The sequence below is a fragment of the Lissotriton vulgaris genome, chromosome 8 (genome assembly GCF_964263255.1).
Source record: "Lissotriton vulgaris chromosome 8, aLisVul1.2, whole genome shotgun sequence".
NCBI classification, from domain to species: domain Eukaryota; kingdom Metazoa; phylum Chordata; class Amphibia; order Caudata; family Salamandridae; genus Lissotriton; species Lissotriton vulgaris.
The window spans coordinates 831,436,013-831,461,295 of record NC_141696.1 but is presented as its reverse complement, the minus strand read 5'-3'; the positions used below and the strand labels follow the sequence as shown (position 1 = coordinate 831,461,295).

The 25,283-nt window shown below is 43.2% G+C and overlaps 1 protein-coding gene across 1 annotated transcript in view; it reads right to left on the bottom strand.

Moving 5' to 3' along the window:
* The window catches only part of LOC147698068 (interleukin-18 receptor 1-like), a 417,310-nt gene that overhangs the window by 217,950 nt on the left and 174,077 nt on the right, over positions 1 to 25,283 (bottom strand). The window contains 1 exon segment of the mRNA XM_086933394.1: positions 3,851 to 3,919. Within this exon segment, the coding sequence (XP_086789520.1) occupies positions 3,851 to 3,919 (69 nt within the window).

The following is a 25,283-nucleotide window of genomic DNA, read 5'->3' as shown; positions in this document are numbered from 1 at the left end:
CCGTCAGGGATCAGAGCTGGCAGTTGCGATGGTCCCAGGGTGGCCCGACCACCTTAGTTGTCATAGGGCAGTCGGAAGACCCCCACCGCCGCAATCCCATGAGTCAGACTCGTAATGAGGCCCTTAGACTTCAGGTCTAAACTTAGACTTTCAGTATAAGTTTAGCTTTGTGAATTAGGCCCTTAGACTTCAGGTGTAAACTTTGGGCCTTATTATGAGTTTGGCGGTGTGAGAGCGGGCCGCCATGCCAGTGCCTTGCTCCCGCACCGCCACAGCCATATTTAGACAGCCTGCCAGATACTGACTGGAATCCAGGTTGGGCAGTCCTGCAGCAGCTTACCTATGGCGGTGCCTCTTTAAAGGCTAATAGGAGAGCTATAAGGGGCACGGCACTGGGAACGCCATTGCAGGTTCCTGCAGAGCATGGACTGTAAAGTCCATGCCCTGCAGGACCTGGGGGTTCATGCAGACATGGGGAAAAACCATGTGCCCTCCTGCATGCATCCCCTGGTGCAGAGGCAACAGGGGGCCCTGGAGGCACCCCTTTATTTCCTATCTGCCAAACTTTTCATGGTGGGCCCATCCGCCATGAAAACCGTGGCAGAGAGGAAACTCGTAATATGTTTAGCTAGGCCTCAGCAGCTCCGCCAAGCATATCGTAGTCTCAAAACCACTACAAGGGATCTCTGATCCCTGGAGGTAGTGGTGGTGCCAATGAGGTCCGACCGCCCAAGTCGTAATGGGACAGTCAGACCGCCGGTGCGGCGGTGCCCGCACTGCCACCATGGCTACGGCAGTCTGGTCTGATGGTCCACCGTAGTCATAATAAGGCTCCTAGACTTTAGGTCTAAGCTCACACTTCAGTTCTAAGTTTACCTTTGTGAATCATGCCCATCATCTTCAACGATTTAGAAAAGGGGGTGGTGATGAACAGAGTGTCTGAATTAAGCAGACCACTCTTACCCAGTCCAAAGATCAGGGCTTGATCCATCACCGTTATTTATCTCACTGCACCATCCCAGCTCAGAACCTGGCTATATGCAAATCAGTCTGTCCCTGGCCCAGTGCATCATGGGAACAGGGCAGACTAAACTACCAAGCCAATTCTTCACGAGAAAGGAGACAAGCTACCGGGGACCGGTTTCTGGCATGTCAGCCGTCTTCGGCCCGGCTTGCTTGAATCCTGATGGTGCAGTGAGAAAGGGACTCATGTCTGAGTATACCCTGCCACACCTATAGTGGCCAAAAACGATTTAGAAAAGGGGGTGGTGATGAACAGAGTGTCTGAATTAAGCAGACCACTCTTACCCAGTCCAAAGATCAGGGCTTGATCCATCACCGTTATTTATCTCACTGCACCATCCCAGCTCAGAACCTGGCTATATGCAAACCAGTCTGTCCCTGGCCCAGTGCATCATGGGAACAGGGCAGACTAAACTACCAAGCCAATTCTTCACCAGAAAGGAGACAAGCTACCGGGGACCGGTTTCTGGCATTTCAGCCGTCTTCGGCCCGGCTTGCTTGAATCCTGATGGTGCAGTGAGAAAGGGACTCATGTCTGAGTATACCCTGCCACACCTATAGTGGCCAAAAACGATTTAGAAAAGGGGGTGGTGATGAACAGAGTGTCTGAATTAAGCAGACCACTCTTACCCAGTCCAAAGATCAGGGCTTGATCCATCACCGTTATTTATCTCACTGCACCATCCCAGCTCAGAACCTGGCTATATGCAAATCAGTCTGTCCCTGGCCCAGTGCATCATGGGAACAGGGCAGACTAAACTACCAAGCCAATTCTTCACCAGAAAGGAGACAAGCTACCGGGGACCGGTTTCTGGCATTTCAGCCGTCTTCGGCCCGGCTTGCTTGAATCCTGATGGTGCAGTGAGAAAGGGACTCATGTCTGAGTATACCCTGCCACACCTATAGTGGCCAAAAACGATTTAGAAAAGGGGGTGGTGATGAACAGAGTGTCTGAATTAAGCAGACCACTCTTACCCAGTCCAAAGATCAGGGCTTGATCCATCACCGTTATTTATCTCACTGCACCATCCCAGCTCAGAACCTGGCTATATGCAAATCAGTCTGTCCCTGGCCCAGTGCATCATGGGAACAGGGCAGACTAAACTACCAAGCCAATTCTTCACCAGAAAGGAGACAAGCTACCGGGGACCGGTTTCTGGCATTTCAGCCGTCTTCGGCCCGGCTTGCTTGAATCCTGATGGTGCAGTGAGAAAGGGACTCATGTCTGAGTATACCCTGCCACACCTATAGTGGCCAAAAACGATTTAGAAAAGGGGGTGGTGATGAACAGAGTGTCTGAATTAAGCAGACCACTCTTACCCAGTCCAAAGATCAGGGCTTGATCCATCACCGTTATTTATCTCACTGCACCATCCCAGCTCAGAACCTGGCTATATGCAAACCAGTCTGTCCCTGGCCCAGTGCATCATGGGAACAGGGCAGACTAAACTACCAAGCCAATTCTTCACCAGAAAGGAGACAAGCTACCGGGGACCGGTTTCTGGCATTTCAGCCGTCTTCGGCCCGGCTTGCTTGAATCCTGATGGTGCAGTGAGAAAGGGACTCATGTCTGAGTATACCCTGCCACACCTATAGTGGCCAAAAACGATTTAGAAAAGGGGGTGGTGATGAACAGAGTGTCTGAATTAAGCAGACCACTCTTACCCAGTCCAAAGATCAGGGCTTGATCCATCACCGTTATTTATCTCACTGCACCATCCCAGCTCAGAACCTGGCTATATGCAAATCAGTCTGTCCCTGGCCCAGTGCATCATGGGAACAGGGCAGACTAAACTACCAAGCCAATTCTTCACCAGAAAGGAGACAAGCTACCGGGGACCGGTTTCTGGCATTTCAGCCGTCTTCGGCCCGGCTTGCTTGAATCCTGATGGTGCAGTGAGAAAGGGACTCATGTCTGAGTATACCCTGCCACACCTATAGTGGCCAAAAACGATTTAGAAAAGGGGGTGGTGATGAACAGAGTGTCTGAATTAAGCAGACCACTCTTACCCAGTCCAAAGATCAGGGCTTGATCCATCACCGTTATTTATCTCACTGCACCATCCCAGCTCAGAACCTGGCTATATGCAAATCAGTCTGTCCCTGGCCCAGTGCATCATGGGAACTGCCATGTTCCCATCATGCACTGGGACAGGAACAGACTAATTTGCATACAGCCAGGTTCTGAAACTGGGATGGTGCAGTGAGCTAAAAAACGGTGTTGGATCTAGCCCTGATCTCTTGACTGGGTGAGAGTATTCTGTTTAATTCAGAGACTCTGTCCCTCACCACCCCTTGTTGTAAACATCATCTTCAACGGCGATAATGGGCCTGATAATATGTCCTTGTGAATTCCTATAGCAGCCCAGGTTCTGGTGATAACCTGGGCTGCTATGGGAATTCACAAGGGCATATTTTCAAGTCCATTATCGCCGTTTTAGCAGCAGTTTCCTGCCGCTAAAGCGGCAATAATTTTATCGCAGTTCTTGATAATATGCCCCCTTGTCCTTGCCCTGGGTCCGCCGAAGTCTGGAAAAAATAATTTTATTGACTAGGACCACTTACTTCAACGTCATCCCACCGCGTTCTCTGATGTATTTTGAGAGCAATGTCATACAAGTGATGAAATAAAAGTTGTTCCAACGCGTGCCGTTCATGTAACGAGATCCTTGATCATGAAAATTGGTTCATTAGGCAGTTAAAATACGAGTAATAGAGCGGGCTAAGATCAGTAACAGGAGAAAGCAACTGATTAACAAAATGAAAATATTTTTTCTTCAGGTGCTGAAAGTACCAATAAAAAGAAAAGGCAGTACATAGCCAATACCTATGATGACGTCTTCATAATTAACTCCATCCTTTCCAATGATGTTTGGCTGAATAATTTCTTCAGAATCTGTGGAATATTAAGGGGACATGTGTTGATTAATATCTTATGTAATATGGATAATAACTGAAATTAGGACGGAGTATAACGTAAATCTGGATTTTTTCCTTTACAGCAACATCCAACCAAATAAGCCCAACAGAAAAGAAATAGTTTCATATTTGGGAATAGAGAAATCTGGCCACAGGCAGGTTTTATTTCGTGCATTTAATAAATAAATCCACACATAAACAAATAAAAAAAGAAATAAAGTGAATTATTTAATTAGTATGGAACCTGGATTCGTAACTACTTGGCCAGTTGGTGTTTTCTTTTGAAAAATAAAGTATTTCTATTGAGTTTCACCTACATGGGAGCAACAACATAAACGGGTTACTTTATTAGATTGGTTAGGGTTCAACTACCTTCCAGTCAATTACATGTTCAGGAGCAACCATTCTAGACATAAACAGTTGGAGATGTCAGTTGATCAGTTATACATTATTTCCTATGGATGTAATGCCTATTGGAGAATTGCTTTAAATATTATGTGGTAAAACAATGCAAGCACATGTCCGTGGGAGGCTTAATATTTTCAGATGCTCCCAATGAACAGCCGAAGAAAGGAGTGCAGTGACACTATCAGGGCAGACAGTGCAAAATATGGACATAAGAGGGCACCATATGGGCATACATTGTCAGTAATAGTCCATAAACCAGATAATGTCTTAATGAAGATATCTGGTGGCACTTTTTGTAGTGAAAAGAAACAACGATTTATCATTTTACCCAGTCTTACATCAATGACAGTCAACAACAAAAGGGCCTCCAGAATGCCCCTTTGTCTGATAATGTCTGGTTGTGTTGTAACACTTATAGCATTCTTTAATTGGTCCTTTAAAAACATAATTGTGGTACTTGTTAACAGAATGCCAGAGAGTGACCATGACCTGGCAGTATGCTGGCGTAAATGGGTAGTGTATGAGCGACATTTGAAATGTCATGGCATATGATGATAATACGTGGGTATAAACTGGATGTACCTGAACATAAGCTGGCAGTTTCAGAGCATACATTGGATCAACATGGGTTAAAGGTGGAACTCTCTGGCATATGGATGCCAGAATAGGGCATGTGCTGCCATTGTCTGGTTTTATGACTTCCCAATGTCTTTGGCTTATAAAGACAGGCCACTGGCAAAAGCTTGAAGTTCCTGGGAATATGATTACTAGACTTTGCCATGTGGTGGCAGTTGTTGGCCATGGAGTGACAGCAAATTTGGATATGACGGCAGATATTAGGCATATGTTGACTTCATCTTTACATGCAGTCACAGCTATTCCAAACGTGCTTGTCATATTGGCATAGGATTGATGTATCCCACCATATGATGGCCATCCGTCAAGATGAGATGCATCACACTAAACCAGGTTTTGACCATTTTTCGGTGGCTTTATTTAAATTGATTCACGAAAGCATTTATGAGAATGAAAAGCATGATCCCAGAAATACTCCTTTACATACTCTTACATGCCTTTGTGAATTGTCCCTAAACATTCAACTTCAAATTAGTAAGAGAGCAAAGAGGGCACAATCCTTTCTATTTCTATTAACTGTACACGAATATCTTTAGGGCCAGATGTAGGTAAATTCGCTTTAGCGAGTCCTTAATAGCCCTTTTTACCGAATCACTATTAAAGACTCATTAAATTGAATGTAGGTAGGAATCGCTAACATATTAGCGATTCCTTAATATTCCTTAATAACGAATCGCTAATTGACATTCGTTAACAAGGAATACCTAGCCATTCATTCCTATGGGCTAGGAGGCCCATAGGAATGAATGGGAAGATTTTCACTATTTGCTATTCGGTAATAAAGAATCGCAAATAGCGGAAGCTATTTCAAGGGTGCCAGGGTGTCAAAAGGACACCCTGTTGCACCCCTGAAATGTGCATGTGTGCACATGTGGTGCACAATTTGTAAAAGTGGACCGTGCACACCGGGTTACATGCACATTTACTACAGAGTAAACAAGACGTTGTTTTTCAATAGACTAATTTCCAGCAACTAACTTATGTTGAATATTTCTATTTTTTTTTTTAAGTATATAGTTTTTCTTAATATATCTTATTTCATCTATACAATTTATCAAAAAACATTTTTTGCAGTTTTTTACATATAACACATGACATTAAATTTACACTGATTAATTCATAAATAACTTAATTTAAACAGTTCATGATTTCATTTCTTAAATACAGAATATATTCCCTTCAACGCGTTTTTTGCATAGACAGTAGCTGTACTACACAGGTATGCACTGAAGCAGAATATCCAGTTCAAAGAATCAGAACGTCTCTAACGGCGTCAGTGTTTCTGGATACAAGGAGGGGGATCCGATATTTTCACTCAAGGTGCACGATGTATAGGTTTGAGATAGGTTTGTTCAAAGGTGGATGGTTTAAGTTCCGAATTCCTGCTCCTGCTTTAATGCAAAGCCAAGTCTCCGTTATGATGCTGCGTTCTGATGTTGATATTTCGAGATAGTGCTTCTCAGATTGTATGGCTGTATATTCCCGAGGGTCATCTGGATTTCTAGGATGTCTTGAGTTCCAGCCCTATCTGCGAAGTTCTTGAAGCGCTGTGGCTCTCTGGATACCCAATATCTTCGCCTCCTCACACCAGCCGTCTCTCTCGGAAAGCTGGTTAGATGTTAAAAGATGTAAACGGCATGCCGTCGGTCCGGTATCGCCGCTCAGCTCTCACATGTGGTGCACATCCATGCCCTAAGGGCATGGTTGTGTGCCACATGGCACTTTTAAAAAAAGCAAAAAAGTGCTTTTTTAAATGAAATCGCACTTACCACCAACTTGAAGTTTGTGGTAATTAGCGATTCCTTAAGGCTGAAGTGCACTTTTTTTAGTGCTACTTACATTGCATTTAAGGAATCGCTAATTCTGATTCCTTAAATGCAAGAACTAAATAAGGAATCACAATTTTGCGATTCCTTATTTTGCAAGTAGGTTTCAACTCACCTACATTGCGATCAACCAAATACCAGTCGGTAAGGCAGAAATTCTGCGAATTTCTGCATTACCACTCGGTATTTGGCCACCTACATCTGGCCCTAAATTCTTTATAAACATATTAGTACTGCTTAATTTGTAAAACAATATATGCTGAATGCCAAAGCTCTGTTTGGAACCCTGAGGCTCATACTATTAAATGTCATCACACTGTATGAATAGTCTTTATTTCACCTCATGCCTCTTTCATCCATTACAAACCCCTATATCTCTCTCTTGCAGGCTCCTGCTTTCTTCCTATGTGACATTTCTACCAACTTCCTCTTGCTTCTTTATTTGCCCCTGTGTTTCCCTCTTTTGCTCTCAGTCAATGTCTGATGAGGAAAAATAAGTGACGGTCCTCAAAAATGAGTGCCCGTGTGTCCCACTAGCAACCACCGGCTCAAATTAAGCAATGCATAATAGGCGTTGTGGGCCCAATTCGTGAAGGCCTATAAAAGTACTAAAAAGAGTAGTTCAGCAGAACTACCTTACATACACCAAAATTACATTGTGGCTAGCCTCCTTGGACCTCAGGCTAGGTGGAGCTGACTAGTAAACACTGCGCACAGTGGAAGGTTGCAAAATATGGACAAGATTCAGAAAGATTTTGTTATGAGTAGCAGTGGCTTACTCTTGTAATATTTCTGTCTTATTCCTGAATTTTAGTAGTATTCTGGATAACCCTTGTCCTTCTAGGCCCAGTTCACAAAGGTAAATGTACATTAGAAAATCTCCGCACTCATAGATTCATGACTAGTCGTAATATTCTACCTAGATCCAATTCGCCACCTCTTGGCGGAGATATAAACCTTGTAGTAGGAGTATTTTACCCCAACATCATGCTTGTGTGAGGGGAAACATCCTTTATAACGCAACGTTTACCACGCAGTGCTTTTACATCGCAACTTTTACAACGCAAACCATTACAACGCATTGCGCTGGGGGGGCGCTCTAAGATAGGGAATAGATTTAATTTACTATCCAACACCTTCCCTACTATCCACAGGGACTGGAGTTGGAATAGTAAATTAAACTATTCACTATCCAGCACCCCTCAACACTATGCGTTGTAAAGGCATGCGTTGTAAAAGTTGCGATGTAAAATCATGCGTGGTAAAAGCATGCATTGTGATGTCATACATCCTTGTGTGAGGAACACATTCAACTCACAATAAGGCCATAAGTTATATTAGTACATTTCTAGGTATATTTTAGGTGTGCACCACCAAAATGTTGTTCTGCAAAGCTTATGTACAAATCTCGTCTTACTCTATGAAGAACTAAGAATAGAAAAGAATAGAAACAGACATCACTTCTAGTAAACAACACACCTAGCAAACGCTAATACTTAGAGCATAAATAAAGCCAATACCAAGGGTTAGATATTTTCCGCTTGTTCTCCGCAGTCTTGTAGAGTCGTATAGCACCTACATTTATGTTTGTGCCATTGTGTGTCTGTGTGTGTTTGGGGTAGGCAAAGTGTTATGATGTTTATTTGAGTGTTGTTTTTGAGTACATATGAGATGAATAATGTTCTTTTTAAATTCATTTACAATTTACTTGTTGGTACTTTTCTATGTAAGTGTACCTGCTATATTTACATTTTAATTGTTATAGCTGTCTTCAATTTTTACATTTCTATGAATTCATTTATTTTTGCATTTTTTAAAAATACTTTTAATACTTGTTTGGTGTGAGTTGTTTCGGTGTCTGAAACATTTGCAGTTCTAGGAATTTTAAATTTTTTATAGTAATTATATAGCTTGCACGGATTTCTAGCGACAGGAGTTTGTCCCGCACTATAAAATCTGAGCAAACAGCACTATGAGCAAGGTGGTGCTGCTTCATTCTGCTGCTAGAGCATCAGCATCCTCAATGTGAGCAATAGATTTCTCAACGCGAGCAGTCAAGACCTAACGCAAGCTGTCAAGACGTGCTGCAACCACCCGCATTAAGAAATCTTGCTGGGAGGAGGTCTAGCGCATTATTTTTTCTCACAAGCGCTCGCCAACTTAACGTTGATGAGACGCATGAGAGAGGAAAAACTCCTCTCCATGTCACTTCGATGAGGTTCCAGAACTTCGCTTTGTGCGGAATGCGGAGTTCGCAAAACTCCGCTAAATGTGCAGGAGGAGCCGAATTCTTCACCCATCCCTAAATTAAATGAGGTATTTAAAATTAATTTTATATTTATTTAATTAAATTATTTTTTTTACATTTCCACAATATCATTTATATATGTGTCTAAATTAGCTACAGTAATATGACCATTGTTCTTTCTTTTTTAGTGTTAGGCTTTGTGCTTCAGGTATTGTTCTTAGGGGTGACCGAAGAATTCCACTCCACCGGAGGAATTAGCGGAGTATTGATGTGATTTACAATGATTTAACCTTTTTAAGGTCCTGTGTTGTTCTCCCATCCAGCTCCTGCCACAGTGTTGATCGCTGCTCCTAGCAGCCCACCAAAACTGAACTGGCACCACACGTTAGATAGAAGTAAGGTCAATGTCTGTTTTTTGCCTTTGGATCTGACCTCTTTGTTCATTATTCATGGGATGGCTGCATGTCTTTTGTCACACATCCATATAGCGCAGTCCTCAATATGCAACACTGCTGTTTTAGATATCATAAATTGTCTTTAAACTTACCCTACATTTGCCATTATAAGGATAACACTATAAGAAACCTGGTATGCCTTGACCTCCTTTGCAGAAAAGCAATTTGTAGGTCTTAAATTGAGCATTCAAACCATATAACTAGCATCCATTGTATGCTTTATGATGACTTACTCCCCTATGTATGTCCGTCTCTCCTGTTAGCTTTTTTCAAACAATAGCCCCTGATGTCCACCTTGAGAACATCAACACCGATGACATCACGGAGCATCATCATATTAGGCACTCCATTGATCAGGTAAGTCTGAGAACTTATGATTTTAACTTTTGAATCTCATTATTCGTCCTTCCTTTCAAAATGTTATTTAGCTCTATTTTGTAAATCTATCAAATGCTGTAAGTCTTTTTTAAGATGAGGTGTGTTTTACCTTTCTTGTATTTATCTCTAATCTGTCAGCAATTGTGATCATGATGACTTTCATCGATTGACACTACCTATTAAATATAATTTACACCACTATACCTGTTGTATCTGGAGATACTTTGGAAAAACAAACTATAAAAATGACTGAATGATTTTCAGTCACTGTAATTCCATCTGATGACTTGTCTTCCAGTGAGTCTGGAGTTCTGGACTTTTTGGTTCCGTCCAGAGGTGTCAGGGAACAACACCCAAAGACCCCGGAGTTCCACCTGCCTTGGTGCACAAATGAACAGAAACACGGGCTTCTCGATGGTGGCGTCAAAGACCAAAGGTTTATTACTGCAGGGACACAGAAGTCACAGATACTACACACGGGCAGAATCTAGGAGCCTGTTCAAATTGTACAAAGCGGGTTGCTCCTTATATACTAGTTTTTGGCCTTCAGGCGAATTCTTCACATGTTGGTACATTCCCAAAACCTTTGTGTCATAGACAATAAATATTTGGCGTGCACAGGAACCGTTGATAAAATCTGATACAAAACATCTACGAAGAGGGGTTCTCACTAGTTCATCACAATTCCCTGTCAATATTGCATTCAGGACCCGGACCGCCTCATCGTAAAGTTCGTTACCTCCCCCTAATAAAGTTTCAGAAAGAAAGGAACGGAGCCAGGTGTGGAAGATAGGAAAGCGGGATAAGAGATGCTTGTGGGTTGTAAATGGGCAAGGCTACCGGCTTCGGCCGCCTAATCATGATCAGGACAATGGACACGAAGACCAGTTTGGCAGGACTGGCCTCGGGCAGAGGAGGCAGTCTTTGCCGAGTCATGCAGCTACAGCGTGATCTGGTTTAAGGTGCACGTGTCAAGAAAGAGGTGAATCTCCGGCTAAGGCTACGTGTCCTTAATCGAAATGAAGTGATCAGAGGTTATTGCGTATGTGAGGGCAAGAAACACAAAATGGCTGCCATGATCTAAGATGGATGCCGTGGGTAGATTAGAAATATGTCAATAAAAGGAGTGCTCTTGCTTGTAGCGTAGCGAAAACACCAGGGTATGCTAAATGGATCATTTGCGGTTCACTGATACCAATATTATGTATTTCTGACAAACTTGAAAACACGGGTTCAAATCGTCACGGAACCGTCACGGAACCTCAGACCCTCCTTTTGCCCTTACATAGGCAATTACTCAGTCTATGTCAGAATCTAGTTCTATGCTCATCAGGTCAGTGACATGCTGTTGTATCATCATCCTTTCTCGTGCCTTTTCTCCAAACGCAGGTGGTTTTCTGAGACAAGTTGCAGCACAAAGACTACACAGAGCAGGACCACACTGGATAATCAGGCAGCATGAGAATAGGAATACTAAGATGACACCAATGACCATTAGAACCTTCCATCCCCACGCTGATATCAGAGTCCAAAACCACTCCATGAAGGACCAGTTTCCCTTGTCTACATGTATAGAGTCGGAAATCTTGTGTAGCTTAGAGATCGCCTCATAGACTGTTGGAGCATTATTAGGAATAAAGACACAGCAGCTCGATTGGATCATTCTGCATACCCCACCTCGATCTGCAAGTATAACGTCTAGAACCATACGGTTCTGCAACGTCATGAGTCTATCCGCCTGAAGCTCAGCTGTCAAGTTGCTAAGGGCACCAGCAGTTTCGGTAATAGTAGATTCAACTACCCCTGTTAGCTGACGTATGTTTCTACTATTGGCCATAGGCCCCCAGAACGGAAGGAAGCCTTTGAAGAAGTCTCCAGCTTCCTGACCAGCGGTATCTTCCTTGCTGAAGACACCTCTCGCTACTCTGGTTCTGTGGTAATCAGATGAAGCAGTGTATGTCGGAGGCAACAATCGAGCAATATAACATGAACCTGAAAAGTCGGCAGGCAATCATGTATAAGCTCTGTCTCGACAAATGAAGTAGGTACCCTTAGCAGTGAGAAAGGCAGGGGAAGAGTTAGCCGGAAACACATAAGTCTCTACGCACTCACTCCTCCCTAGCTGAGCTCTTGGATTTCTCCCATTACCTTGCAAACAGACCTGACCTCGGTGAGGTACGACCCAGATTGGAGTTGAGCTTTTACGTTTGCTTTCTCCTAAACTAAGGCGATACTCTGAAGTATTCCAACTTAAATATACTCGCAATTCGTCTCTAGGGTAAGATGGAGTATTATTGACGTCCTTGACCATGTCAATAATTCCCTGGACTAAGGCTTTGTTGGCAGAGTTATATTTAGTGGAACGCGGTGGACGTGGAGGATAGGTTTCAAGGGCATAAGCAAAGATGGTTTGGAGGGCCTGAAATGATCCATTGTAGCTGTAAGGCAAAACCAGATAGGGAATACCTTTATCCATAGTGTGGGGTATCAAGCCACACACCCAGCAGTCTGTAGTGTTAACTACCAGTTGGTGTTGGTGCAAGAGCTGTACAAAAGTGTTGTTGGTGAATTCTGAGCGTCGGGCTTGCTCATGTTCCGGAAACGAGTGAAAAGAGTGTATAGAAGAAACAGTAGAAATGGCAGGATCAAGGGGAGGTACTGTAGTAACTGGCACAAAAATCAAATTTATACTAAAGACGATTCCACCCACCAATGTTGCTAAAATAATCAAGAATGTAATGGCACATTGCATCAAAAAGCATTTGCTATGAAGAATTCTATGAAGTCTGTTTCTGCGAACATAAATCACATTTTCTCGTTGCAGCGCAGGAAGCTCCATCTTCTACAATCCGCTCGCGACCACTGATGATGTGTACGTAGATGAAAATGCCTCTATCAGCCCTGGGAGTTCCCAGAACTAACAGAAAGATCGACCTTGTGTCAGACCCCTGCAGATTCAACTAGGTACACAGCCACGACCCTACGGCTACCCAGACGGCAAGGCAATTTTAAAAACAATAAACAATAGCAAACTTCCTGGCTGAAGGCAAAAGTTCAATATATCAAAATCACAATATGCAGTTGCCTGCTTTATTTGTCCATTTTACGGCTTCTTAAGTTATATCTCTGTTTCGCTGGTACTGTCTGATCGGAAAATAGTGTATCGCTAGCAGCTGTTGCAGTGTTTAAGTTCGCAGATAGCAAAGTTTCTTCTGATGCTGGAGACAAATGTTCAGTGTTCAAAGGAGTCTTTTCAGGAGGAGAGTCAGGTTTTGGAGTGTCAGTAATCAATTCGGCATCGCTGAATGAGATGAACTTCGGTGTGTTTTCAGATTCGGAGGCACCAATTCCCTTCTTCACCCAGTCGTCGTAAGGGAGCGGCAAAGGGACACGCTTAACATGTGATGCGTGTACCCAGTGCTTGCGGCCAGCTACACGAACTGCTGTCCTCGTTGCCAGTAGGATTTGGTAGGGCCCCACAAATCTCGGCTGAAGGTTCTTCATCCTCGCGAAGTTTTTGATGACAACGAAGTCTCCTGGTTTCAGCTGATGCCCTGGACTCTCCGGAGGTTTTGGCAAAGCATCGAAAACCTGTTGATGAATAAGACTCAATTTAGCAGTCAAGTCGTAAAGGTAGTCTATCAACATAGGGTATTCTATGGAACAAAATTCTTTAGGCCTTGGCACACCCCAGATATTTGCCGGGCGACCAAAGACTATTTCATAAGGACTAAGCCCTATTCTAGAATGTACCGTTGCTCTCGTTGATAACAAGGCCAATGGAAGTGCGTCTGGCCAGGCTAAACCTGTGGATGCTTGTATTTTAGCTATTTTCAGCTTGAGGGTGCCATTGTAACCCTCCACTAAACCAGCAGACTGGGGATGGTTTGCACTGTGGAATTTCTGTCTCAGCCCTAGGCCGGCACACACACTCTGCATAACTTTCCCTATAAACTCACTTCCGTTATCTGACCATACAATCCGTGGCATTCCAAATCTAGGGAAATATTCCTTGAGAAGAATTTTGGCAGTCGATAGGGCAGTGTTGTCCTTTAGTGGATATGCTTCTATCCACCTGGAAAAAGCACAAACTACCACCAGGACATACTTCAAATTATTGCAGCGCTCCATGTGAATGAAGTCTAACTGAATCACTTCAAAGGGGCAGGAAGGAGGAGCGAAATGACCAGCTGGAGTTGGAGTTCCCTTGCCAGGATTATGCATCAAGCACACCATACAGTTTTTCACCACTCTCTCTGCACACTTACTGATTCCCTCATTCTTCCAGACCGGAGCCAACATCTTACATATCCCTTTAGAACTTATATGCGCTACTCCATGCGCCATCGTTACTACTGCAAGCACATACGCATCGGGCAACATCCAACGCTGCTGTTCTGTCAAATCAATCCAACATCCATTCGAGTCCAACTTGCCCGTACTTTCTCTCCATACACGTTTCTCTTCCTCAGTTGCTTCTTTCTGAATCTCTTTCACACTTTCCATAGTATCCTCACACATTCCAGACTCAGCAATCCATCTTGCAGACGTAGCAACATACATTCTGCTCATCGTGTCTCTAGCTGTCTGTTTAGCAATTTCATCAGCAAAAGCATTCCCACGACCAACATCATCCGTGATTGCTTTATGAGCACTGCACTTCACAATCGCAACTTCAGTCGGCAAGGTTAGAGATTCCAACAAGTCATTAACTAGCTGACCATGTTGGATCTTAGTCCCATGGGACGTAATGAAACCTCTTTCTCTCCATAACCGGCCAAAACTATGGGCCACGCCAAATGCGTACTGACTATCTGTAAACACATTCACTCTCTTTCCCTCAGCTAAAGCACATGCTCTCGTTAGAGCTATTAATTCTGCAGCTTGGGCAGAATTCTGACTCACTCTTGCAGTCTCCACAATCGTCTTCAAAGTCGTTACTGCGTAAGCAGCAGTCACATCACCATTTTCCAATTTAAAACATGACCCGTCCACATACAGCGTACCATCCGGATCTGATAACGGAGTATCCTTCAAATCAATGCGTCCTTTTGTCTCTTCCTCCGTTTTAAAATAGCAATCATGTGGCTCGGAATCACTCGACTCTTGATCAGTCGGCAACAGTGTTGCTGGATTCAATACATTACATCTTTTGATCTGAATATGACTCGCTAGTAATGTCAGCTCGTAACCAGATAATCTCGCACTAGTAAGGTGTTGTGTCTTCGTTCGGTTCATGAGTGTATCCACTGCATGAGGAACCATGACCACTAGCATGTTGTTCATCACCAAACCAGCAGATTGTCGAATGGAAGCTGCAGCTGCCGCTGTAGCTCTCAAACAACTAGGCAACGCTCTGGCTACCGGATCTAATGTTGATGAAAAATACGCACAAGGGCGTTGTTTATCACCAAACTTCTGTGTCAGAACACTCAACGCGCAACCTTCTCTCTCGTGAACGTAGAGCGTGAATGGCTTACTGTAATCAGGTGTACCCAATACAGGAGCTGAACACAATGCTTTTCGTAATTCAGGAAAACTTTCTTGACATTCATCAGACCATGGCACCGGACTCGGAACATTTTTCCCAGTCAAAGCTACCAATGGTTTCGCTAAAAGAGAAAAATTTGGGATCCACTGCCTACAGTAAGAGGTAATACCTAGAAAGGCACGTACTTCTCTCTGTGTGCGTGGAACACTCATCTGTGTAATTGCTTTTATTCTTTCTGGGGTCAACTTCCTTCCCTCCTTTGACAAGAGATGACCTAGGTAGGTCACTTCTTGGCAGCAATATTGCATTTTGGAAGGAGATACCTTGTGATTCAAATTAGACAAATGATGCAATAAGGAAATTGTAGCTGCTTTGCAAGTTTCCTTGTCATCGGCAGCCACTAGAAGATCGTCTACGTACTGTACTAGGGCAGAACCTGGAGGAAGGACAAAAGAATCTAACTGGCTTTTTAATGCTTGACTGTAAATGGATGGACTCTCACAATAGCCTTGTGGAGCGCGTTTAAATCTAAAACTGCGACCTCCTAGACAGAAGCCGAAAATATCTCTACTTTCTTCGGCTATCGGAATGCTGAAAAAGGCATTCTTTAAGTCAATAACTGAGAACCATGTGGCTGTAGCAGGAATCAATGTTAGCAAGGCAGTAATGTCCGGAACCACAGGAAACTGCGGAACCACAATCTTATTAACTTCTCTAAGGTCTATGACAAACCTATACACTGGAGATTTTGTAGGATCAGTTCGTTTCAAAATCGGTAGTACAGGGCTATTACAGACATTTCCCCTAGTTTCTTCAACCACACCTTTCTTAATCAAATCTTGCACAATCAATAAAAGTGCACGCTCTCCTTCACTAGATATTTTATATTGGGGAATTCTTGGAAATTTTACATTTGTTTTCAAGGTTACCACATACGGTGGAATTTCTAGGAGACCTACATCATTAGGACCAGTCGCCCAAAGAGAATCAGGGAGTGAGCGTAGCTCTGGCGGGAGTGCGTCCATTGACAAGTACAGAGGTGATATTTTTACCCAACGTGAGTTGTACTCCTTCCGGAGAACAGTACAATGTCGCATATAGTCGTTTTAACAAATCTAAACCAAGCAGATTTTCATTACAACCTGTCGTCAAAATCAGGGGTGCTTTCAATTGGCACGGTCCAACAGAAATAGACAAAGGACCAGATATCGGGTTGTAAACAGGGGCGCCTGAAAAACCTACGGAAACATTTGTTGAGCCGGACAAAGGTGCGCCAGGGAGTTTCGCATGAATGATAGAACTTTTTGCGGCACCAGTATCCAACAGAAACGGTTCGACTACACCTGATGTTGCTACTGCGACATAAGGCCCACTCTGATCCACTGGAACTGATACTACTCCCTCTCTCTGTCCATGGCTGTCCTAGTACCCATTTTGCTGAAAACCCTCATCTATTTCATTATAGTCCTCAACAAGATATTGTTGAGATCTATTCTGCTGAGTAGATTGTCCATTTCGTTGATCAAAGTAATTGGAGGGACGATCATTCGTTTGTGGAGGCATAGCACCTCGTCCTCGACCTCTAGAATTCTGCACAAAACCACCACGACCTCTCTGAGCTGCTGCTGCATTATTTTGCGCTAAGATCGGACATTCATTTTTATAGTGACCCTCTTTCTTACAGTACGCACACTGATTCCACTGGTATTGAGGTCTTGATGAGCTATAATCTGTCCTTTGGTACGAACCTTGCTGCGTATTAGATTGATTCGTGCGAGGCGGATACGCCTGCTGCAAAAGAACTTTAGTTTTTAAATTTTTCGTTTTCTTTTCTGATTTTTCCTTTTCCTCTTTATCCCTATTTTCGTAGTACTGTGCAGTCGCAAGTATTTGCGCTGTTGTGGATACAGCCCACGCACTTTCTGAATCTTTTAATTTATTGCATAATTCAGGTAACAAATTATGCACAAATTTATCGACAAACAGTCTTTGTCCTCCTTCTGTACTCATGTCCTGACCACTATGATCTACAAAAGTCTCTTCAAACCTCGTGAAGAAGTCGGAGACACTTTCGTCTTTCTTCTGCCTGCATGCTGACAGCTTGTCCCAATTTACACGCAATGCTGGCATCAGAGTCTTCATTAGATCAATTATTCTACCTGGTAGATTAGCAATTAGAGGTTCGGGTTTCGCACCACCTATTTGCTGACCATCTGCTGCAGTGATAGCTGCCCAATCACCACCTAAGGCAGCTTGATGATCCTCTCTACGAATTTTAGCCCACACTGGTTGCGGAACTACATTGCCAAATAACATATCGATGTCGGCTAAGTTCATTATACAAGCCTCAACTGTCTGTGTTAATTCCTTGTAATATCCAGCAGGATTCTTGCGTGGATCTGGCAAGGCCTGTTTCACCGCTAGCACTTCAGCTCGCTTCCATGGAATGTGTATCCACACTCTTTGGAACTGTGCTGGAGCAGCTGCAATACCAGCATTATCATCACGTGCTATTGCTTCGCGCCAGATTGGAGGAACTTCCCTCATAGGATATTGGCGACTTAGCTTCATTTTACCTTTTTCTAAATCTCTCGGCGAATGAAGAGATGGATCACTCCTAAAACTTAAAATAAGTTCCATTGCTTCTTTTATATTCTCACCCACTATCATTCCAGCAGCGAACTCTTTTTGAACTTTAATTAAATCTTCCAAATCTGATTCAACATCATCTTCTTCTATTTCTTCACGTAACAACGAGCACATCTCATCAAAGACATACCGTTGCGTTGGTTCCCCCCACTGCATAAATGTGTCTAGCACATCTCTCGTACTATATCTTCTACTCTTCGAAATCCATTTGAGAGCCGTGGAATCTAAAATTCCCCGTTCCTCAGTACTTGGAAGCTGACTACGTCTCTGAACTGAATCAGGAGTAGGAGTCTTAATTAAAGTTTTATATAAAGGAGACAGCATATTAGTAACAGAATCAGTGATTCTTCGACGAACAGAAAGTGGAGTTAGCACACTCGCAGACGTAGAGAACGCAGTAGAGGTAGGAATAGATAATGGAACAGTAGGAGTGTCGAGAAAAATAGTTTGTGGAATAGTAGGTACAGATGTAGGTAGAGAGGCTGGCAGTGCAGGAAGAGGAGGAGCTGTAGGAACATTCACATTCATCACAGGAAGTACGGGAACTTGATTCTGGGGGACAGGAGCAGGAACACCAGGTTGTCCAGCAACTGGCAATTGAACATTCGGGACAAGTGGAGCCGCAGCACCTTGTGCATACGGTGGAGGTGATCGTAACAGATAAGATAACAGAGGATCGTTTTCGGAATCCTCCAGTATCTTAGCCATTTTCGATGGCAAGGCAGGATAGCACTTGTCAATCGCTAAGTTATGCTCTCTAATGGCTACATCTATGGCCTTCTCACACTCGTTAGCCTGCAACTGCTTAGCCGCTTGCTCTAGAGTCAACTCTTCTTGTTCTTTCTGTTCTTTCTTCAACCTTTTCATTTCTCTCTGTTTGGATTCTTTTCGCCAATAACGGAAAGAATCAAACATTGCCGGCCGGGCTTTCTTCCTAAACAATTTCGCTTCTAAGTTGTCGAGAATCTCGGGTTCAAAACTACCATGCAGTGGCCAACTAAGGACACCATCCTTCGCAGTGTAACGGACCCATACCTCATTATAAGATATAGGACCCACACCATGTTTACAATATAAATCATATAGGGGAGTCCCAATCGGAGGAACCAGACAAGAGTCCTCCAATCGTGAGTCACGGTTGCAACCAAAGCACGACAACATTTTCCGACTTACCATTTTTCAGTCCGGAACACAAAACAAACAAAACACAAAACAGATATGTGCACTTGAACCAAGAATTTAGGCCTACCAAAACGAACTGTTGTATCGATACCCAAACTAAACCAAATAGATTATCTTAACCAGAACAACCTGTGATAATCCTACCAAGAACCAAACCAAACCAAGAACCAATCAAGGATTTTAACAATCCTCACAAAGTAACCAGCTAGCTATCACTAAATACTTAACTGAGTCACTGAAGACGTCACCAAGGAGAAACCCGTCACGTTTCGCCGTACTAAGGACTGCACCTCGGGTCCAAGACAGGGCGACGGTCAAGGCAACGGCCCACTGCAGCCGTCCTGAACGGGAAACCCTCGTGGAAGAGAACTTCAGGCCACTTTTGCGATATGCCGGGATCGATGAAGTGGGGCGCCTCCCTCAGGAATCTTCACACGAAGCTTCTCGAACTCTTCAGGCTTTTGGACCGGTACCGAATGACGTCGCCCCACGTTGGGCGCCAATTGGAGTTCTGGACTTTTTGGTTCCGTCCAGAGGTGTCAGGGAACAACACCCAAAGACCCCGGAGTTCCAGCTGCCTTGGTGCACAAATGAACAGAAACACGGGCTTCTCGATGGTGGCGTCAAAGACCAAAGGTTTATTACTGCAGGGACACAGAAGTCACAGATACTACACACGGGCAGAATCTAGGAGCCTGTTCAAATTGTACAAAGCGGGTTGCTCCTTATATACTAGTTTTTGGCCTTCAGGCGAATTCTTCACATGTTGGTACATTCCCAAAACCTTTGTGTCATAGACAATAAATATTTGGCGTGCACAGGAACCGTTGATAAAATCTGATACAAAACATCTACGAAGAGGGGTTCTCACTAGTTCATCACAATTCCCTGTCAATATTGCATTCAGGACCCGGACCGCCTCATCGTAAAGTTCGTTACCTCCCCCTAATAAAGTTTCAGAAAGAAAGGAACGGAGCCAGGTGTGGAAGATAGGAAAGCGGGATAAGAGATGCTTGTGGGTTGTAAATGGGCAAGGCTACCGGCTTCGGCCGCCTAATCATGATCAGGACAATGGACACGAAGACCAGTTTGGCAGGACTGGCCTCGGGCAGAGGAGGCAGTCTTTGTCGAGTCATGCAGCTACAGCGTGATCTGGTTTAAGGTGCACGTGTCAAGAAAGAGGTGAATCTCCGGCTAAGGCTACGTGTCCTTAATCGAAATGAAGTGATCAGAGGTTATTGCGTATGTGAGGGCAAGAAACACAAAATGGCTGCCATGATCTAAGATGGATGCCGTGGGTAGATTAGAAATATGTCAATAAAAGGAGTGCTCTTGCTTGTAGCGTAGCGAAAACACCAGGGTATGCTAAATGGATCATTTGCGGTTCACTGATACCAATATTATGTATTTCTGACAAACTTGAAAACACGGGTTCAAATCGTCACGGAACCGTCACGGAACCTCAAGTCTGAACAACATGGTAGTTGTGATGTTACTTCGTAAGAGAGAACAGGCAGGAACCCCACCAAGCACATGAAGAGCAGTTCGCCAACTTCATTCAGCACAATTTCTTCATTCACTGCAGTTACTGAATATAAAGTATATTCCGCAAATCTTTTGCCTACTGACTACTTCCAGCTTTTCCTGGATGATGACTTCCTTGAGGAACTTGTGGGTCAAACTAATTTGATTGCAGTAGAGCCTAGAGGTATTTTAAGGTCTCATTTTTTGGGCACACCTCTGAACTCCACTGCACTTAAAGTGTTAAAATGATGTCTGGGCCTTACCAGCAACATGGGCGTAGTGCACAAACCGACTGTATAGTCCTACTGGCCTACTTGAACAATGTGCACAATACACAGGGGCATATTACAAGCCCATATCACCACCATAAAATCAGTTTGATGACGTTGTGATGGCGATCGGGGCTTTGGATTATTTACAAAGCAGCATTAAGCTACTTGACATGGCTTAACCCTGCAACAATTAAAACAAGAAAAGAGGGTCAGGCATTTCTTAGAGCTTGAAAGAAATCAGAAGATTTTCAAGCACAAATTAAGACGTCTTAATCCCAAAATGATTGGGCCAAAAATGGGTAAACCATTCAGTGGAGAGCCGGGCAGCGTGCGTGATACCTCGGTAGCAGGAACGCTATGACCGATGTAGGAGACCCAATCAATTCATTTATACCTTAATTTATCAGACCGCGGATGTGGTGCTATAGTTGGCATACATTTGCCTTCCCAGTTCTTCTTAGTACCCTGCTGGACTACAACCTTTTAAACAAAGGGGAACTAATCACAGGCCTATATGTCTAAGTCCAAATGATCCCCATACTCCAGGGTATGAGATCAAAACGTCATTGACTCCTTAACACCCTAACACTGTCATATGTACCATTGAATTGTGCTAAGGTGTTTGCCTTAATTTGTCTTTGACAATCTTCTGATTTCTTTCAAGCGCTAAGAAATGCCCAACCTGCTTTGCTTGTTTTAATTGTCACATGGTTTGTGATTCTACTTCATTGTTTTGCTTTCTTTGTGAATATCTAAAATATTTTAAAACATTGTGTGGCTGGACAACACAACATAGATCTCATTGCATTTCTATATTAATTTTCCAACCTTATCCTTTTTGTGAGGGACCACTGTTCATATTAAATAAAAAGCACACTTGCTATGTGCAGGAGGTGACCCATTCCTGTACACAAACAATAAAAAAAGAAACGACAATTTGCAACTTCTATATGTGCTGCATTACGCATCACACATAAAAGGTACAAAATGTCATTTAAAGATTGTTTATGTGCAGGAAGTGAGATCTTCCTGTACATAAAAAATCTTCCACTCAATGCAGACGCCCCACAGTTTTACATCTGTCCTGAGTAGAGACACATTTTTGATTCTGCAACATATGCTGCATTTGAGTGATAGTTCTGCAACATGGCCCTGGGACTCTCAGACCATGAAAGGGTGTTCAAAATACAGCCTCTCAATGAACAATTGTCTGCCACATTTCAAAATATTTATACTCATTGGAAGAATAGAATGATGGATGAGTCATTGATTCTATATATGAAGCTGCTGTTTAGGCTGTACGTACCAAGCAAAAAGAGGAGTGCTCCACTGTATATGTATAGATCATGGGAGAACATGCAGAGATGGACTCCTCTATAAATTTAACATTTTGCCCTTCAATGTTAGAAATTATTGAGAACATTCTGTGGGAGCGTGTGCAATCACACATTCATAACGGTTTCCCTTCCCGCCCCTTACAATATCATTTGCATTGAATGTGTTGCAATCTTGGATGCAAGTTTTGTATTCTTCTATTTGTGATTTAAAGTGTTGGAAAAAGTTATCATTTAATGTATATTTTATTTAATTGTTTTCATGTCTATTGAAAACATTTTTCTTTTCTAAAAATTAAATGTTAATGACATTAAAATGAATAATACCCAAGGTTACTTTAAAATGTTATTTGAATTGATTTATTTGATGTGGTTTCCTGTGGGCTAAAGCTATTCCCCACCTCCAATGATCTCTATGGGACTGTATTACAGTACCAGTGCTTGGCCATGTGTGGTACTTGACTTATCCCCAAGCCTCCAAGGCTGGCGTACATTTAAGCCTGTTTTGACTGAAGTGCTACAGAGGTAAATGTATGTATGTATTTTTTAATAGCAATTGTCTTACTTGTCTGAGTGTCTTTTGTGCCTTGTCCCTCTCTAGACCCATCCTTTAATTCCTCTAATCCATGCACATTGTGCAGTAACTATTCCCTAGTTTCTCACCATATGCTCTTGTCTATCCCACATTAAGTTAGGAAAACTATATTTTGTGAGCGGAAAACTCCACCACTGAGGCAGACATCTACAGACAGAATAGACAGGAGAGGCAGAGGTAGAGATTTCCAGCGAGATGTTTGTGAATCATATTTTGAAGCATTTGTCCTTCTTTATGTACTCCAGAATGCTTTTATGATTAGTGCCCCAAGTACAGTGATTGTACTTTCTGTTTTTCTCCTGTTCTTTTTCTTGGGCTATTCAAAGAAGTCCTGTTGAACAGACAGAAGAGAATTGAGCGAGCTCTTCAAAACTAGAAATTGTAATGATTTAAATCCTGAAAAGTCAAGAAAAACGGAATCATTTATGAGAATAAGAAATACATCAATTAGAACAGGACTGGGTATTCCTACTCTCTGGTTCTGATCTTACACATTACTTAATTTGAGTCCGTTGTTTCCGGGTGCTCGGCACAAGCACTTAATTGTCAACACTTGCGCTTATGAGGGCCTGCCACATGGTGGCAGTGTTTGTTTAGTTTAGAGATCAGTATAACAACATTTGTTTATCAATGCAATGTACATTCAAACTTACTCATACCTGTCATCAAAGCCATTCTTATAACTTTAGGGGCATTGTCACACTTGTAGAAGTGTGATGGTAAGTAGTTGTGTTGGTACGGTTATTGGCAGCACATGCAGGGGCCATGGGTGATCCAAGCTGCAGTGGCCTCCTGATGAGAGCCCTGCCACTTATTTTTATACAAATTAGGCATTGGTCTTACACATGCTCAAAAGTGCAAATCACACCATGAGTTTATTTCCTTTACACCATCCAAGCAACGCCTGGCTGTCTCAACTTAAAGGCGACTCAAACTAGGATTTGTTGCATTGTGGGGTAAACGATTTGAGCCTTTAGTTAAAGATACAACATTCTGAAACAAGAGTTGGTGTAAGTCTGATCATTTGCCCAGTGTGGAGGCTTCTGGCCAGAAAGAAACACTGACATTAGTCAACACAATGGAAGCAAGATGTCCTGCAAACAGTATGCCAAAGCACTACTCGAATTAAGCACTGTCTGAACTTAGATCAACCCACCTGCTTACCACTGGGGTAACAAGGGAGTGATTCATGCAGAAAGAGACCTACCAGCATTGTGATGATCTGCTGAAGAGAAACTTTCCACATTTTAGGACTTGCTGCTTTGTAACAAATCTCAAGTTTACATATGATGCAAAGCTGAGGTTCAGAATATCACTTCTCTATAGAACATTGTAACTCAACAAATACCACAAAAAACTCCCCCACATCTAGCAGAACCATGGTAAGAGATCAGTAAAGAGAACAATGGAAGAATATTTCAACAAATGCCCCTGGGTAAACATGTCCATAGAGCCCCTCACTCCCATCACTGCTGGAGGTGGTACTTCACACTGCTCACTACAAAGAAAAGGGAGAACCATGTACTTTTAGGGTAGTCCATCCACTGCACACTGTCTCCTTTTTTGGCCTCCAGGTACTCCCAAGCACATTGGACCTGTGCAAAAATAGTAATTCTTCTACTCAGTTGATCTGCAGCTTGGCGGGACAGCATAAGGAAGCAAACATATTCATTATTCCACCCAGTTGTATCTGGAACTTGGTGGGACAGCATAAAGAAGAAAACATATTAATTTTTCCACCTAGTTGTATCTGCAGCTTGGCAGGACAGCATAAGGAAGCAAAAATATCCGTTCTTCCACCCAGTTGTATCTGCAACTTGGCGGGACCGCATAAGGAGGCTAAATATTCATTCTTCCACCTCCAATGTTCATGATGTGTTCTTGATCTGGTGTTCCAGGGCCTTTCAGGCACAGGTGCTTTCACCCTGAAGCTATCTTCACCCCATGTCCCAGTGGAGTGGCCATGTTCAAACATTCAAGGCCTCATCCTTCTTGTCTGTTAAAGACAGTAGTGCTGAATTCCACCTCTAGATGATGCAGCAGGCACCTTTAGCTGCCACACTGCCTGTGCAGTAAGAGCACACAGCCTTCCTTTCTCCTGCCATTTGCCAAACCCTCAGATCTCAGGTTTTTGTGACCAGTGATCCCTGCTCTCTATACCCCCAGTGTTGGTGATTACCACGCTCCACCCCAGAATATAGGCCATGGATGGGCGGTGACATTTTCTGCGGTTATCTCGCTGCGGTATCTTGAAACAATGTCAGAGAGCCTGTGCCTCATTTTCTTCAATAATTAGGTGCCAGCATGGACAATTCAACCAAAACACAGTCACCAGCTGGCTTA